Source organism: Mastigoproctus giganteus, chromosome 9 (assembly GCF_048544385.1).
Source record: "Mastigoproctus giganteus isolate SK-2022 chromosome 9, ASM4854438v1, whole genome shotgun sequence".
Taxonomy (NCBI): domain Eukaryota; kingdom Metazoa; phylum Arthropoda; class Arachnida; order Uropygi; family Thelyphonidae; genus Mastigoproctus; species Mastigoproctus giganteus.
In genome coordinates this window covers 229,158,251-229,177,100 of record NC_143583.1, presented here as the reverse complement: position 1 = coordinate 229,177,100, position 18,850 = coordinate 229,158,251, and the positions used below count along the sequence as shown (strand labels likewise).

General features: G+C 37.1%; 1 protein-coding gene across 1 annotated transcript in view; it reads left to right on the top strand.

Annotated features, from left to right (window-relative positions):
• Positions 1–18,850, top strand: part of SH3PX1 (sorting nexin 33-like protein SH3PX1) — a gene marked incomplete at its 3' end in the record, with an annotated part of 294,611 nt that overhangs the window by 166,191 nt on the left and 109,570 nt on the right. Inside the window, exons 8-9 of the mRNA XM_090380950.1 lie at positions 8,768–8,882; positions 17,443–17,573. Of these exons, the coding sequence (XP_090237076.1) occupies positions 8,768–8,882; positions 17,443–17,573 (246 nt within the window). The remainder of the gene's footprint in view (positions 1–8,767; positions 8,883–17,442; positions 17,574–18,850) is intronic.

The window sequence follows — 18,850 nt, the reverse complement described above, 5'->3', positions numbered from 1 at the left end:
CGCAAATCCGCCCTGCCATTGAATATTGTTTCCACATCTGGGGTGGTACCCCCAAAACCTCTCTCGGGCTTCTTGATTCCATTCAGAAGAGGGCAGTTAGGTTAATTAATGATTCATCTCTAACAGAGTCTCTCCACTTGCTGTCTCATAGACGTACTCTTTCTGCTGCATGCCTCTTGTACAGATACTTCCATGGGCACTGTTCTTCTGAATTGGCTTCTATAATTCCCGCTATCTCTTTCAAAACAGTCCGAACACTTGCCGCCAACATCCATTTACTCTCCAACTCCAAACTCACAGAACCAACTTTTCATCTTCCTCATTTATTCATTCAACTGCCGTTTTCTGGAACAACCTTCCTTCATACGTATTTCCTGAAAATTATCTACAGAAGTTCAAGTCCAATATCAACAAATATCTACTTTCATCTTCTCAACCTCCAACCCAAGCACGGTACTAAGTACTGTAGGTTCTAATACCTCTCATGTTTGGGGTTTACATAAAAAAAAAAAAAAGAGGGAGTAATACTCTTGATCTGATTATCAGTATTGATGCTTCATTCCATTAAGAATCTGCAGATAGAAGAACCACTAGGCAGTTCCTTTATCTGCTGATCACAGTGTGCCGAAGTAGGATTTACTCAAAAAGGCTGTTGTTGTTGTTATTTAGTTTTTAGGAGCATTAGCAACTAAGGCCATATTGCTCTGGGTATAAGCGGTGGTCATTTCCTGACCTTTCCGCATCCTCCGTATTTGGTGGTCTCACGGGCTCAAAACCCAGTCTAATCAAGAAGCATGTGCTATGCACTGCTGCTCCTTCCCACTGGCTACGGAGGTGCCTCTCAAAAAGGTAATTACCATCAAGGGTAAAGGGAAGGGTTTTTGCTTTCGTAAAGGCAACTGTGGAGCTCTGAGATGGTATTTAAATTCTATATGGTGGAACCATCTGATGATGTTACCAACAGGAAATTCAAATTGGGTAGCATTGAAAAAATTAATCTTGGAAGCTACTAGGCTTTACATACCAACTGAGAAATATTGTTCAAGGTTTAGGCCTAAATGGATGTCAGATGAACTAATGAGACATATGGCAGAGAAGAAAAATGCATGGGATACATATAAATTAATGAGTGACATGGAAGCCTACAATAGATAAAAGCTGGTCTGTAACCAAGTCACAAAGGAGGATAGGCAGGCAAAGGCAGATTATGAGAAATCATTGGCAAAGGATGCAAAGAAAAACAGCAAAATGTTCTTTACATATGTAAACACTAGAAGGATGGGGATGAATTAGATTGGTCCACTGGATATCGATGGTTCAACTGTCGATGAACCTGCTCAGGTGGCTAACAAACTAAATGAGTATTTTGCATCTACGTTCACACACACACACACACACACACACACACACACACACACACACACACACACACACACACACACACATATATATTATGTTTTTTAATTATTATTTTATTTAAGCGTGTTTGATTATTGCTTCTTTATCCCTTGCTACGTTAATGCTATTGTCATATGGCAATTAGACATTATATGTGCTTGACATATTAAATTTTGCTGTATTACTGGTTAGTTGATTAGATTGCTTCGGTTTGGTCGATTTTTCTTTTTCTGTTATTTATCTACTATCTGTATGGGTATTTAGGTGTATCGGGAACAGGAGATCCAGTTAGCCTGTGCAGTCTAACTTCTTCCTGGGGGTCTGTACATGTAATGGTAAATAATAATAATAATAATAATGATAATAATAAACGAAGTTAATATTTTGTATTTCAAACAAACATCAAATAAACAACAAATAAATCAATGCTAACATTCTTTTACCAGGTCATCTACCGGCTACTTCGTCGGGGGCTTTGAGCGGGTCGATAGCCAGATTAAAGGAATGTCTCGTACCTACCGTTTCTATTATCTCTTTATCAGTTTTGCCTTTTTAGTGATACTTTTGTACATAATTATTTAATTTTGGATAACTTTAATTGATTGATTTTAGATAATCTTTAATAAATTGATTTTAGATAATCTTTGATTAATTAATTAATTTTGGTAATCTTTATTTATATTGATTTTAGATAATCTTTAATAAATTGATTTTAGATAATCTTTGATTAATTAATTAATTTTGGTAAACTTTATTTATATATTTTAGATAATGTAATTATAATTTTAGAAATATTTTTAACCTTAGAATCGAAATCAGCAAACTGGTATAGGTGATACAAAGCCCAACGGGTGAGTATCTGGATAAGTGAAGAGGTTTTTACTTGCAGTCAGTTGTCCTGTGGTGATCTGTCGGAAAAAGGGGGTTAGTCCTGTTCTCTGTTTGTTTTATTGACCGATCAGTTTTTAGTGCGCAGATGCGCATATTGTTTATTATGGCCTGATGTCGAGATATTGCTGTAGGGCGGTATATTTGCAAGTCATGAGAGGGTTGATTTTTACATATTGTCGTTGGGGGGGCTGAGGTTGGGAGAATTCTTCCGTATTGAAATGATATGTTTTTTGTATATATTAGAAAATTACGTGGTGATTATTATTGACGATGAGGAATCATAAAAACATCCTTTTGAAGAAAAGGATGTTTTTATGATTTAAGGATGTTGTCCGTTTGCATTTTTTCATGAATTTGTATTTACATGATTTTCCATTGTTATTTACATGAAGTTTGTTATTCCTATCCCTTGGACTGGGCCGGTATAGCTTTTCTAAGGCATAACAGCCCGTATTGTCCTAGGGGGTAGCTATTTACATATACACAGCCTCTTACTAAGTGAATGTTTACCTTGTGCTGTTTAGTTTTTTGTATTTTGTTATATTTCCATTTGGGCATTTCTAATTTATAAATTATTATATCGAAAGGGTGGGTTAGTATAGGATGCCAGATTACAGTGTGGTCAGAGGACGAGCCTCTTCTGAGTGTAATAAATCCGGGCCTCAATTTAGGTAGTTTTTATCCTGCTTTATAATTTGGTTTTTGGCAACTGATGGTTTATAACTGTTTTGTGGTGTTTTCAATTATTCTATATGGGCAGATGTTCGGTTGATTTTTGATGTTCATTTGTATGGCTGCTTTAATGTGGTGTTTGCTGTAGTTGTTAGGTATATTGTTTTGGTGAGGGCCTTTATAAGTTTTTTAAATTCCTCCGTTATATTTTCTGTATTATTGCATATGTTTATTAATCTGGTTGTTTGGTTCCTAATTGTGTTTCCTTGTATGTGCTTAGCTATGTTGTTATCCCAGTGGATGAGCTTTATGGTGGAGAAGTTGAAGTAGTCTCTTTTGTCATAATGTTTAGTGTTGATATTGTCTTTGGTGATATTGATGTGGATGTCGAGGTAAAATGCTTGTAGGTTGGTACGTTCAATGCTAAGGTCTGTGGGGTAAATTTCCTGGGCTAATGTTTTGAATTTGTCGTAGTTGACGACTAGGACGTCATCGATATATCTATATATGTTCATTCCTTCTTGTATGTTATTTTCAAAAAACACAAAATTTTCATTACACAAAAAACTCAAACTGAAAATAGATACTACAAAATACCCATTCATTTACTGGATCCTCAAATTTCACAAAATACCCACCGGAAAAAGGTTCATCACATCTGGAAAAAGCAGCTACATAAAACCATCCAGCAGCCTACTGGAAGACAAACTTAAAATTATAACGAGCGAAATAACTAACAGCAAAATCATCACCAACAACAAAAATTATCTAGATTACATTCAAAACAAAAACAACAATATCAGAAGCATCTACACCTATGACTTCAAAAAACTTCTTCACTGGCATTTCACATGACAATCTATTTAAAGTCCTCATACACTACCTTCAAAACCACCAAAAAAATTTGAAATGCAATAAACAATACTGCCACGATCTAATCAATCTCAACGTCAAAAATAACTACATAATGATGGGAAACAGCATCTACTTACAGACAAGAGGGATAACCATGGGATCTTGCTGTTCCAGCGCAATAGCCAACCTTTACTTACACCACTTTGAAAATAACATACAAAAGGAATCAACATATATAGATATATCAATGACGTCCTAGTCATCAACTATGACAAATTCAAAACATTAGCCCAGGAAATCTACCCCACAGACCTTATCATTGAACGTACCAACCCAGACAGCAACCTACAAGCATTTTACCTCGACAGCCAGATCAATATCACCAAAGACAATATCGACACTAAACATTACAACAAAAGAGACTACTTCAACTTCCCCGCCATAAAGCTCATCCACTGGGATAGCAACATAGCTAAGCACATACAAGGAAACACAATTAGGAACCAAACAACCAGATTAATAAACATATGCAATAATACAGAAAAATATAATGGAAGCAATTAAAAAACTTATAAAAACCCTCGCCAAAAACAATATACCTAACAACTACAGCAAATACCGCATTAAAGTGGCCATACATATGAACATCAAAAATCAACCGAACATCTGCCCATATAGAATAATTGAAAACACCACAAAACAGCTATAAACCATCAGTAGCCAAAAACCAAATTAAAAAACAGGATAAAAACTACCTAAATTGAGGCCCGGATTTATTATGCTCAGAAGAGGCTCGTCCTCTGACTGCACTGTAATCCGGCATCCTATACTAACCCACCCTTTCGATATAATAATTTATAAATTAGAAATTCCCAAATGGAAATATAGCAAAATACAAAAAACTAAACAGCACAAGGTAAACATTCACTTAGTAAGAGGCTGTATATATGTAAATAGCTTGTTTGTTTGTTTGTTTGTTTTAGAGTTTTATGGTGCATTAGCATCTAAGGCTATAATGCGCCAAGTCAAAATGTGTAAATAGCTGCCCCCTAGGACAATACGGGCTGTTATGCCTTAGAAAAGCTATACCGGCCCAGTCCAAGGGATAGCAATAACAAACTTAATAACAATGGAAAATCACGTAAATATACCTAACTGACTTGAAAATATACCGCCCTACAGCAATATCTCGACATCATGCCATAATAAACAATATGCGCATCTGCGCACTAAAAACCGATCGGTCAGTAAAACAAACAGAGAACGAGACTAACCCCCTTTTTCCGACAGACCACTACAGGACAACTGACTGTAAGTAAAAACCTCCTCACTTATCCAGATACTCACCCGTTGGGCTTTGTATCACCTATACCAGTTTGCTGATTCCGATTCTAAGGTTAAAAATATTTCTAAAATTATAATTACATTATCTAAAATCAATATAAATAAAGTTTACCAAAATTAAGTAATTAGGTACAAAAGTATCACTAAAAAGGCAAAACTGATAAAGGGATAACAGAAACGGGTAGGTACGAGACATTCCTTTAATCTGGCTATCGGCCCGCTCAAAGCCCCTGACGAAGTAGCCGGTAGATGACCAGGTAAAAGAATGTTAGTTAACATTGATTTATTTGTTGTTTATTTGATGCTTGTTTGAAATACAAATATTAACTTCATTTATTATTATCATTATTATTATTATTTACCATTACATGTACAGACCCCCAGGAAGAAGTTAGACTGCACAGGTTAACTGGATCTCCTGTTCCCGATACACCTAAATACCCATACAGATAGTAGATAAATAACAGTAAAAGAAAAATCGACCAAACCGAAGCAATCTAATCAACTAACCAGTAATACAGCAAAATTTATTCAATTAACCAGTAATATATATATATATATATATATATATATATATATAATCTTTATTGTGTACAAAAGGATGTATACAATTTACCCTTCATGGTAGGAATGCCAGGGGCTTCACGTGAGGAGTTATTCAGGGAGGGGAATGCCAGAGGTGAACTAAACTCTGGCAGTAAGCTAGATGATTTTGTAATAACTGAGAGGAAAGTGGAGGAGAAATTGTTGAAGATAAACATAAGAACCTGAGTGAATGGGATCTATCCAATTATATTGAAGGAGGCAGCAAAGAAAGTAAGCAAACCCTTAGTCATAATTATGAGAGCTTCTTTGGACTCAGGAGAGGTACCCGTAGACTGGAGATGTGCAAATGTGACACCAATTCACAGAGGATCAAAGGGCGACACAAGTAATTATAGACCTGTTAGTTTAACTTCTGTTCCAGGGAAATTAATGGAGGCCCTGGTTAAAGAAACACTGCAGGATCATCTAGACAAAACTTCAGTTATAACTCAGACACAGCATTGGTTTGTTAAGCAGAAGTCTTGTATGACCAATTTGATTGGATACTGTGATGTGGTCACAAAACAACTGGATTCAGGAAATAACTTTGATATCATATATTTGGATTTTAGAAGGGCTTTGATACCGCTACATAAATTGGAGCAGTGTGGCATTGGAGGCAAATTGCTGCCATGGATAAAGGGATGGTTGAGTGGGAGAAGACAGAGAGTCATAATCAATGGACACCGCTCTTTGTGGACTAATGTTATTAGTGGAGTCCGTCAGGATTCATTGTTGTTTTCTGTATTTATAAACGATATTGATGATAACGGTATATGAGTCTTAATGTCCAAGTTTGCAGATGATACAAAGGTGGCAGGGTTGTTAAGGACACTACTGACAGTATGCTGCTGCAACAGGATCTGGAAATGTTGAGCAGATGGGCTGAGAGGGGACAAATGAAGTTTAACATTGACAAATGTAAAGTACTACATATGGGAAGCAGTAATGCCAGAATAATGTATCAACTCTGTGGTACCACACTGACAGTGGTAGAGAATGAAAAGGACCTGGGGGTAATTGTACAGGCAGATATGAAGTTTTCTGAGCAGTGCAGATGGTCTGCAAGAGTAGCTCATGGTGTCTTGTCAATGATATATAGGAATTTTTCTAGCAGGGATAAGGAGGTGATTATCCCCTTGTATAAGGCAATGGTCTGGACACATCTTGAGTACTGTATACAGGTCTGGAGGCCTCATTTTAAGAAGGATGTAGAGCTGTTGGAACGAGTACAGAGAAGGGCAACAAGATTAGTGAACAGAACGAAGGGTTGCTGACGAAGAAAGGCTTAAGTTTTGCAAATTACAGTGTCTGGAGACTAGGCACCTGCGAGGTGATCTGATTGAGGTGTATGAAGCAGCCTTGAATGGTTTGAGCATGCTTAATGCTGATGGGATTCTTCCTCTTGCTCAGAATATTCACCTGAGAGGGTCTAAATTCAAATTGAGGAAAGACGGTTGTGGGATAGATGTGTGGAAGTTTGCCTTTAGCCAGTGTGTGGTTGATTGCTGGAACAAACTTAATCTGTCGTAGAAGTTGATAGCTTATATAGATTCAAGGCAGAACTTGACTAACATTTGGAGTGAGGGGATGGATGAAATAAGGGGGTTTTTTTTTTTTTTGGCTGATGCTTGCTTTCTTGCACATGATGCTTGATAAGCTTGCTTTCTTGCATCATGTGCCCTTTCACGCTGCAAACGTAGTTATTTCGTTTAAGATTTCCTATGGTGTGTTTACACCAATATTATATAGATAATAGTAATAGTATTCGTATTATAGTGCAAGGAAGCCACAGGCTTTTGTCTGACTGGCAAAAAACCTTACCAAAAGTAGAACAGAAAATACAAATTATATGCTTCCCTTCTCACACAGGTAACTATCCAGTTGACCTTTGAATTTATTCAAACTGTTAACCTCAACTACCTGTGAGGGCAAGTTGTTCTATCAATCAATGACTCACTTGCTAAAATAAAACTTCCTACAATCTAATCTAAACCTCAACCTGTTTAATTTGATTTTATTGCCCCTGGTTCTTGAATTCTTTTTATAACAGTGAAAATACCATTTTTGTTCATTTTACTAATCCCTCTGTAGCCCACATATCGGTGTCTTTCCCCATACGTTCATCCTTTTGCAGATCTCGCTATTTGAGTTGCTTGTCTTTGAACCCTTTCAAGGAGCTCAATGTCTTTTTTCAGATGCAGTCTCCATACTTCAACACAGTATTCCAAATGTGGTCTTACAATTGCCTTATACAGTGGAATTATGACCTCCACATCTCTACAGGATAACATTCAATAAATCATCGATACGATACCATGGACTTTACTAGCTGCCCGTTTACACTATACAGAAAACTTCACATCTGCCAGTATCATAAATCCCAGATACCTTTCCTCCTTCACTGTTTTTAATTCAACTTCACCAAGTGTATAATTTATTTGTGGGTTGCCATTCCTCAATTGTAAGTCCTTACATTTAGCAGCATTAAAACATAGCTGCTGTTTCTCTGACCATCTTTGAAGTTGTTAAAGTTATTCTGAAGGAGTGCTGCTTAGCACTGATTATTAATGACCCTACCAATCTTTGTCATCTGCAAATTTTGACATCTTGCCATCTATCTATTCGCCGATGTCATTTATGAAAATGAGAAACAACAATGGTCCAAAACCAATCCTTGAAAGGACCCCACTCCCGGTATTACACCAGTCTAAAGAATATTCATTAATCACAACCTTTTCCCTTCTGCTCTGCAGCCACCCAGCAGTCCATCTTACAATCCTACCAGTAATCCCAACCTGTTCAAGTATACATTTTGCCAAATAAATAAAGTATGTCGAAATTGATCCCTACATCCAGCTGCATAATAGCATGATAAAATATTCTAATAAAATAATTTATCTGAATTGGTTTTATATTTAGAATAATTCAAGATATTGAATTTACCTAATTTAATATTATACATACTTATGAACTTTCATTTTTCATATAAAGATTACTTTATAATTTTATAACCTTCCAGTTTAATGAAATTCCAGTTAGTCGACGTTATAAACATTTTGATTGGCTCCATGAACGCTTGGAAGAAAAATTTGCTATTATTCCCATTCCTCCTCTTCCTGATAAACAGATTTCAGGTATAGATTTCAGATAATCATATCTAAGATACTAACAGAAACTTTTTAATTTATTGTTATTTTGATTTTCTTGTATAAGCAAACGATATGGAAGTATTCCTGATTTGTTGGAGAATTATCATTATAAAAGATTAACTACTGTATGTACAGTAGGTCCTTGTTCATGTTTTGTTAGTTTATTGTGACTTGTCTATCGCATACATACACAGGCAATGATATCTCACAATTGGGTTATAGTGCTGTTAACTCAGTTTGCATTGTATATTTTTAGTGATAATTTCTCAGAATTGTAAATTTCATTCAACCTAAGAAACTTGTAAAAGTGATAAAAATATTAAAATTCTTGATAACATTTAAATAATTAAAAAACTAAAGATATCTTCAGATGTTTTAATACACTTCTTACTAGCATTAACGAAATTAATATATACACTGTGCTGCCACTTTTTTAGGTACACCTACCTAGTAGCGTGTTGAGCCTCTAGCCTTCAAAACAACCTGAATTTGTCTAGGCATGGATTGAACAAGATTCTGAAAACGTTGTGCAGGAATGGAATACTATGCAGAAACGATTGTATCATGCAGTTCCTTGAGATTCGACGGAGGTGTAGACCTGCAGCAAACAGCCCTTTCCAGCTCATCCCAAAGATGTTCAGTAGATTGAGATCTACGGACCGAGCGGGCCACTGCAGCAAAGAAAAGTCATTGTCATGTTCCTGGAAACATTCCATAGTGCAGGATAATGCACTGGGCATTGTGTACCGGTGCATTATCGTGCTGGAAGTAACCATCTGACTGAGGATAAACTGTCAACATGAACGGATGCACTTGGTAAGCAACGATGTTCAGGTATGATGTGGCATTCAGACATCAATCTGAATATCAATGGACCTTAACATGTGCCAAGAAAACATTTCCCACACCATAACACTGCCTTTTACCACCTTGCACAGTAGTTGTCAGACATGACAGGTCCATGGATTCATGTTGTTTTCGCCAAATTCTGAGCCTTCGACTTGTCAGACCAGGCAACTGTTTTCCAATCCTCGATAGTCCACTGCTGGTGTTACTGTGCCCACAGGAGCGGTGCTCTCTTGTTCTTCATTGATAACAAAGGTACACGATGTGGCTGGGTTCTGGCTGTTGTAGCCCATTTGTGACAAAGTGCGACTAGTGGTCCGTTGCGATATTTTGTTCTGTGCACCAAGGTTGTATTCTGATGTGATGTGTGACATTGTGGCCCATCTGTTTTCTTGCGCAATTCTAGCCATTCTAGAATTCTTTCACAGCAGTGCCGTTGAGAGGATGTTTTCTGTTCATTGCACCATTCTCACTACACCCTTGAAACTGGTGCATGAAAAGTTCAGGAGAACTGCTGTTTCAGAGATGCTTTTTCCAGCATGTCTTGCACCTACTACTACTACTACTACCATGCCACGTTCGAAGTCTGTTAGATCACTCCTAATCACTCCTTTTCCCCATTCTTGCTACAGTTTGTACATTTAACTAATACTAGAAAGTTGTTCTGCTGCATTTTTATCCACAACTCTGGTCATGTGACTTGCAAAGTTGTGGGACAACCCATTTGTATGTACAGCAGGGGTGTACGTAATAAAGTGGCAGCATAGTGTATTTTCTAATGAAGTATACAATGAGGAAAAGTGCAGTTTGAGAACCTTTTAATGCAATAGGGTAGATAAACAACAAGCACATGAAGGTTACCAACCAGGCCACTTCTTCGATAGCATTAGTATGGAGTGGGGAGGCAATTGAATGATCATAAGTCACCTGTTGTTTCTCTCCATTTTTAGTTGTGGATACTTTGACTACTTTAAATTTCCTGTTGCAAAGAACTTTTCAAAGAGAAATAAAAAAACAAAAATTGGAGTTTTTTTCTTTAAGAAAAATGAGGATGCAATACTAAGTCCTTACAGAAATACATCATGCACAAAGTAGCAGGAATGCTGTGGCTCAGAGGAGAACCGAAGGGGGTGATTCTCCAACGCATCACAGCCTAAAAAAATGTGCAACTTGCGAAATGTTTGTGGACTTTTTGGAACAGGACATGATCTAGCCTAGGAGGATGTTATGTGTACTAGGTGCACAGAGTATCAAGAATTTAGTTGCCAACTCAGCATTCTGATATGGGCATCTATGAGAGTTTGAAGAGTAGAGTTAATGGCTTCGAAGGAATTGAAATGGGAGGCACGTCAAACTCTCAGCTGCCCATCTCAATGCCAGAGCTCACTCTTGTGCATCAGGCAACATAGCGGCAACCTTAAGGGCAGAATGTGCTGATCCCACAGGAGCTAGTTATTGTCGGTGACTCTGTTGTTAGGGAGACAGGAAATATATTGTGCAAAAAGGATTGGTGGACTAGGACCATGGTATGTCTGCCAGGGGCAGTAGCACCACATTTCTATGTGCCACCAGTAAGCAAAATAAAATTTGCCACCTTAAATGTTCAGTACTTATAAGCGTTAACCAATCAGAAAACATTATAAAAAAAATTTCAGTGCCTTCTTCAACTGCCACCCATAAGCGACACTTACCTCGCCTACCAACTTGTGGTGGTCCTGGCCAGGGGCAAAGGTTGATGATGTTGTAGAGCAAATATCATCTTTAAGGGCACAAAGGTGATATTAAGAGTAGAAGATCTTACTTAACAAGTACAGGTCAATGTTGAAAAAACGTTGCAAGTTAAGATTAAATTTGAAAGTGTCTGCAATTCTGCCCAGACACAATAGAAGGGATTATATGACGAGAGCATTGTCAATCAATTCGGCCCTGGAGAGATTGTGCAAGGCTCATGGGGAAAGAATTTTTTTTCAGCATGGTCTGTGCTTAACAGGAGAGATTTCTACAATCTACATTTAAGTAGAAAAGGTGCAAGAATATTTGCAGATGCTATTGAGGCAGTCTTAGATGGGTCAGAAAACTTCTAGCTTGTAGGGGAGGGGAGATTCATAGACTACTAGATTAATGGTAGACAGAGGTGAAAGTGATTCTTGCACTGCTACTATTGGAATGAGCAGCAGCCTGGAAATCGGTACTGGGGATTTCAAGGGCTCTGGGAGCCATCATGTAAAAAGTAAATACATGGGCTGTGTTAGAGTAACTAAAAGTAATAACAGGTGAATGAATGTACACCAATGCTAGTAGTATATTAAATAAATTTGATGAATTTGAGTTGCTTGTGAAGATATTAAAGGCTGATGTTGGGATATCAGAGTCATGGTGTCAAACAAGGATAAAGAATGCAGAATTCGAATTTGGGTATAGAAAGGAAGGAGGGGTGATGCTATTAGTTAAGAAACACAAAATCTGAGGAAGTGCAATCTGTTGACATGGGTGAACAGGGCAGTGTTGAATCAGTTTGGTGGGACATAAGCACTGGGAAAACCAAGTTGAGAGTAGGAGTGTGTTATAGACCTAATGACTCTGGTGAGTACAATGAAACACTGTACAGAGAAATAGAGTGGGAAAGTAAATCAAATTGTCTTATAATGGGGGGTTTTAACTTCCCAGATATAGACTGGAACTTGTGGGTTTGTCACTCTCACACTAGCAAGACTTTTGTGGATTTATTGTATGATTGTTTTCTGCAGCAGCAGCATGTTTGAGAGGCAACCAGAGGGAGTAATACTCTTGATCTGATTATCAGCAATGATTATTCATGTATTAAGAATTTGCAGATAAAGAACCACTGGGTGACAGTGATCACAGTGTACTGATGTTGGATTTATTTAAAGATGTAACTACCATGAAGGGTAAAGGGAAGGGTTTTCGCTTTCATAAAGGTGGCTGCAGTGGTCTGAGAGATTTTTTAAATTCTATACAGTCAGACCAGTTGGTGAAGTTACCAACAGCAAATTCTAAATGGTATGCATTCAAGGAATTAATCTTGGAAGCTACTACGCTTTTCATGGCAATTAAGAAATACTGTTTAACGTTTAGGCCTAAATGGATGTCAGACGACCTAGTGAGCCGTGTGGCACAGAAGAAAAATGTATGGGTGCATATAAATTTTCAGGACACACAAATGCCAATGGTGGATATAAGATAGTCTGTAATCAAGTCACAAAGGACGTTAATCAAACAAAGGCAGATTATGAGATATCTTTGGCAAAGAATGCAAAGGAAAATAGTAAAGACTTCTTTACTTATTTTAAACTCCAGAAGGAAGGGGATGAATTACATTGTTCCACTCGACATTGATGGTTCAATTGTTGATGCACCTGCTGAGGTAGCTGACAAACTAAATCAGTATTTTGCATCAACATTCACACATGAGGAGTTATTCAGGAGGGGAATGTCAGAAGTTTATCACTCTGGCAAGGAACTAAATGATTTTGTAATAACTGAGAGCAAAGTAGAGTAGAAATTGTTGAAGTTAAACATAAGAAAGACGCCTGGGGTGATATTAAAGGAGGCAGTAAGGGAAGTAAGCAAACCCTTAGCCATAATTATGAGAGCTTCCTTGGACTCAGGGGAGATCCCCATGGACTGGAGATTTGCAAATGTGTCCCCAATTCACAAAAAGGGGAAGTCTTGTCTGATCAATTTGATTGGATACTACAATGAGGTCAGAAAGGAACTGGATGCAAAAAAATAATTTTGATATCATATACTTGGATTTCAGGAAAGCTTTTGATACTGTTGCACATGGAAAACTACTGCACAAGTTGGAGCAGTATGCCATTAAGGGCAAGTTGCTGCTGTGGAAGAAGACAGAGAGTGGTAATCAATGGACACTGATCTTTCAGACATGTTATTAGTGGTGTTCCCCAAGGGTCCGTTTTGGGCCCATTGTTGTTGTTTCTCTATTTATTAATCATATTATTGAAGGCATATCAGACATTATCTAGAAAAGTTAAGCAGATGGGCTGGTGGCAACTGAAGTTTCACATTGACAAATGTAAAGTACTGCATGTGAATAGCTGTAACCCCAGTGTAACATCTTAAATGTGTGGTACTACACGCAGGATGATAGAGAATGAAAAAGACATTGATGTAATTGTGCAGTCAGATAAATTTTTTTTGAGTAGTGCAGACAGTCTGCAAGCGTAGCTCATGGTGTCTTGTCAATGATATACAGGAATTTTACTAGCAGGGATAAGGAGGTGATTATCCGCTTGTATAAGGTAATGGTCAGGCCACGCCTAGAGTACATTTTACAGGTCTGGAGGCCTCATTTTAGGAACGATGTAGAGCTGCTTGAACGAGTACAGAATAGGGCAATGAGATTGGTGAATAGAACAAAGTGTTGCTCTTACAAAGAAAGACGTAAGTTCTGCAAATTACAGTGTCTAGAGACTAGGCACCTGCAAGGTGATCTGATGGAGGTGTATGATGCTCTGAATGGTTTGAGCAAACCTCAATGCTGATGGGATTTTTCTCTTGCTCCAATTAATCACCTGAGGTCACAATAAATTCAAATTGAGGAAAGACAGTTGTAGAATAGATGTGCAGAAATTTGCCTTTAAGCTGTGGGTGGTTGATTGCTGGAACAAACTGCCATCTGTCGTAGAATTTGACAGCTTAAATAAATTCAAGACAGAACTAGACAAAGATTTGGAGCAAATGGGTGGATGAAATGGAAGGTTTTTTTTTTTTTTTTTTGGCTGGTGCTGTATAAGCTTGCTTTCTTGCATCATATGCCTCTATTAATGCTAATGCTAGATTATGTGAAATTGGCATATATTGGTAAAACATAACTCCCTGTATATTTAATAACTGTGATGTGAAACTATCATTGTAATTTTATAAATATGCATAAAAATTGTTTAAAGGCGGTAATAAATGTTTTTTATTTGGGGAAAAATAATTATTAAAAGAACTTTTTGTGAAAACTGTTTACCTGTATTGATTTATAATATTCAGTGTTGGAACTTATCAGTGCCGTAGTATAAAATAGGGGTCAGCAAATGGTCATTTGCAGAGTACTGAAATATAAAGATACCATTCTGGAAAATGCCAGTGCCAGAAATTAATTGCTTGCCTGATTTAATTATTTATATCCTTATTTAGTTTTATCTTTTTTTCATTTTTTTTTCTTTTTTTTTTTTTTTTTTCTTTTTTTATTCTTTTTTTGTTAGTTGTTGGCGCATCGGCTTCTGTGGCCTAATGCACCTCCCAAGGTTTTTGCACTACTCTGATTCAAGCCCGAGGCGGGATTCGAACCTGCGACCTTTGGGTTAACAGGTAGGCACTTTAGCACCTGGCTAGCCCGGTCAGCATTTAGTTTTATGTGCTTACTTATTTAATGTGTTTTTTATAATATAAATTATAATAATTTAGCAACTAGCATATTTTATTTAAAACAAACATGCACTTATGAAAAAATTGTGTTAGTTGGCTTCTGACCTTTCTTCTTTTTGCACTGGGAAAGTTTGCTGGCCCCTGGTTTATGGTACATAATACAAATATTAAAAGAATTAAGTTGCATTCTAAAATAGCATCAAAATCAAATGGAAATTTTATTTTCTTTGCCATTCCATGAGACCTGAGAAATTACAAAAGGAAAAAGAAAAAAAAAAAAAAAAAAAAAAAACCACAGAGCCTGAACATGGCATGCTCAAACCTAAAGACTCCTGCTCAAATGTGGTGGACAGCTGTAATACTATTCTTATATTTTCTTACTATGCAACACAGAGCAGAACAGACAATAAAAATAAAATAACAAGTTGCAGTTAAAATATGTTTAATGTTAAAATATACAGTAAACAGTAATACAAAAAGAGCTTTCGAACAGTATGTTGCCCTCATCAGTTTTTAACCGTTAATGTAAAAATCTAGGAGTGTTATTTGGTTTTGAGGAGCATGAGCAGCTAAGGCCATATTGCTTCGGCGATATGTGGTGGTCATTTCCTGACCTTTCCACATCCTCCGTATTTGGTGGTCACGGACTCGAACCCCAGTCTAATCAAGAAGCGTGTGCTACACACTGCTGATCCTGCCCACTTGGCTACGGAGGTGCCTAAGTCTAGGAATACAAAACTTATGTGCGTGTGATGGCAGTCATGTAGGGTGAACTGCACGATGCAACAATTAGCTGCTAGAAGGTAAAGTTTGTGGCTGTGATGTATGGGAATGTTGTGAATGTCAATGTTGTGAATGTCAGTGTTTGTTAGCCATAAGGATGGTTGCTTCAGTAATAGGATGTCGTGTCCATTCTTATGGCTGGCAAACGTTGGCATGGTTGCTTCAGTAATACACTGGTGTGCAAAATTTAAGGGCCAGTCAAGTTTTCACCTGTAGCTTCTCATAGGAGTGGCCTGGATATGGGGAAAACATACCAAAGGAACATCGTGAGGTAAAGAAATGTTGAAGGAAACAACAGAAACAAAACTGTACAGAGGGACTTTATTCAAAAATGGCAACACAGCACGGGCTGCCATGATACAGATGCTTTACTGCCAAAGATGGTACAAAGGGAAGAGGTAGTCCTCAGTAGGAGATATGGCCACCCCTAATGTTGATGTAGCCTTTGCACTGCCTGTCTGTACTTAGAACAATGTTGTTGATAAGTTCCTGTGGTAACATTGTCCATTCCTCTGTCAGTGCCATCTTTAGCTGGTGAACATTTTCTGGTGGGTGTGGACATGCCTCTAGGCATCTCCCCAGAGCATCCCATGTGTGGGACTCTCTGGGGAGATGGGATTTAGATTGGCGGAATGGGCAGGCTAATCCATATGAACAATGTCCTCACTTTCCAAAAGCACATCAACAGCTGCAGTGCGATGGGGTGTGGCGTTATCACTCCTAAACACGAACTCGGGGCCAGTGGCACCTCGGAACAGATGCACATGGGGAAGGATTACCTCAGTACGGTACCGCCTTCCAATATCTGGAGTTGTGTGTGTCCATCCAAGATAATGTCTCCCCAGACGAGAACATATCAATCCCTCTCAATGATGTTTCCGGGGATATACCGTGTTCCAACCTCTCGCCAGATTAGCTGACGTATAGAATCGCTGCTGAGACTGAATCTACTCCTATAAGTAAAGATTTTATGGTTGTAACCTTTAGAAATAGTGTTGGTCCTTAAGTTTTGCACACCAGTGTAGGATGGACACGACATCCTTTGCAGAAGCAGAGGATGTTATGTCCATCCTTATGGCTGACAAACATTGGCATTCACAATATTCCCATACGTCACAGCCACAAACTTTGCCTTCTAGCAGCTAATTGTTGCATCACGCAGTCACATACATGACTGCCATTTCACGCACATAGGTTCTGTTATTCCTAGACTTTTCATTAACAGTTAAAAAAACTGATGAAGGGCAACCTACTATCCGAAAGCTCTTTTTGTATTACTGTTTACTGTACATATTTTTGAAAACCTGTTTTAACTGCAACTTGTTGTTTTATTTTTATTTTCTGTTCCGCTCTGCATCGCATATTAAGAAAATATAAGAATAATGAATCCAGAGCACGTAGGCCTTTTCACTTACTAATACTGTTATTTTACTAAATAAATAGCCATTTTTGTGTTAAAATTATTAAGAAAAAAAATTGAATGTACATTTTTATTTCATTTTTTTTTTTCTTTAAGGCAGATATCAAGATGAGTTTATTGAGCATAGGATGGCACAACTTCAAATGTGGGTAAACAGGATATGTCGCCATCCAGTTGTTTCACAGTGTGAAGTATGGAAGCACTTTCTTACCTGTACTGATTTGAAGGTAGGATTTCTTTAGAGCAAAAAAAATATATATATATTATGCAGAGAGGCAGTTTTTTTTTACTAACATTAAGAATAAACTTTACAATACTGAATATTTATGTCATATATTTGTCATTTCCCCAGGGGCTCACATCTGGTGAGTATAGGCTTGGCACATCCAGGTTCCTGAGCTGGATATCATCATTCTTCTCTCTCTCTCGGGGTAACTCGGGAATTTTTTTTTTTTTTTTTTTTTGGCTGGTGCAGCATAAGCCTCAGGCTTCTTTGCACCATATGGCTAATAATAATATAAAAAAAAATGCATTTTTTTGAATATCAAAATTATCATGATGAGTCTTTTTTCATTGTGTCGTGTCATTTGGTTGCTTGTATTCCATGTGCATAGTTATAACGTTACTTTGATACAACCATGCAAAAAGATGCAGGATCTATCTTTCATCAGCCAGGAAAGGGGAGTAGATTCTGTTTGACATATTCTGAGGTTTTCATCCAAGCAATTTACAAATCAGCTAGTGAGCACACACAACTGTATAGATAAAATACTGTATACATGACAAAGGCCATATCATATGTAGACAGGGCTGTGTTAATGCTACTGCCAAACTGGCTGTGGCTGAGAGCCTCACCCGAAGAGGGGCCTCCTTTCCAATGTAAATATTTTCTAAAGGATAAATATTTCTAATAATAATAATAAAACAAGAAAATATGTAATATAAAAGCATACTTAAACTTAACTTATGTGTTTAAATTTTATTCATATACCTTTTTATTGTACAATAAATAAGTTAAAAGTTTCTAATAAAATTGTTTTTATTATTACTTTAATTTTCAAGTCAAAAAACATAAAACAGTTTTGACCTCTTAGTTTACATTTTTATATCAAGGAATTATAAAAATATAAAAACCTAAGTAGTATTTGTATTTATATATATGTGCAATATATAGGTCAATAAATTCAATAAAGTGGTATTTTGATGCGTACATGATTAAATATTGGTTGATTAATTCAATTAAGTGGTATTTTACTATAGGTATTAGTGTGTGTACGGATCAGGTAATCAAGCTAGCATATATAGGCTATCTTAAGTCTGTTTGGCCTATAAACGTTAAGTTAAACATATTAAAATTACTATGAAGCAATCAATACAAAATGATAATGAAAATGTCATTACTAACTGATAATGAAAATATCAACACTATGTGATTATGAAAATATCAGTACTAAATGATAATGTGCAATGCAATTTTTGAAAATATCAATACTAAATGATAATG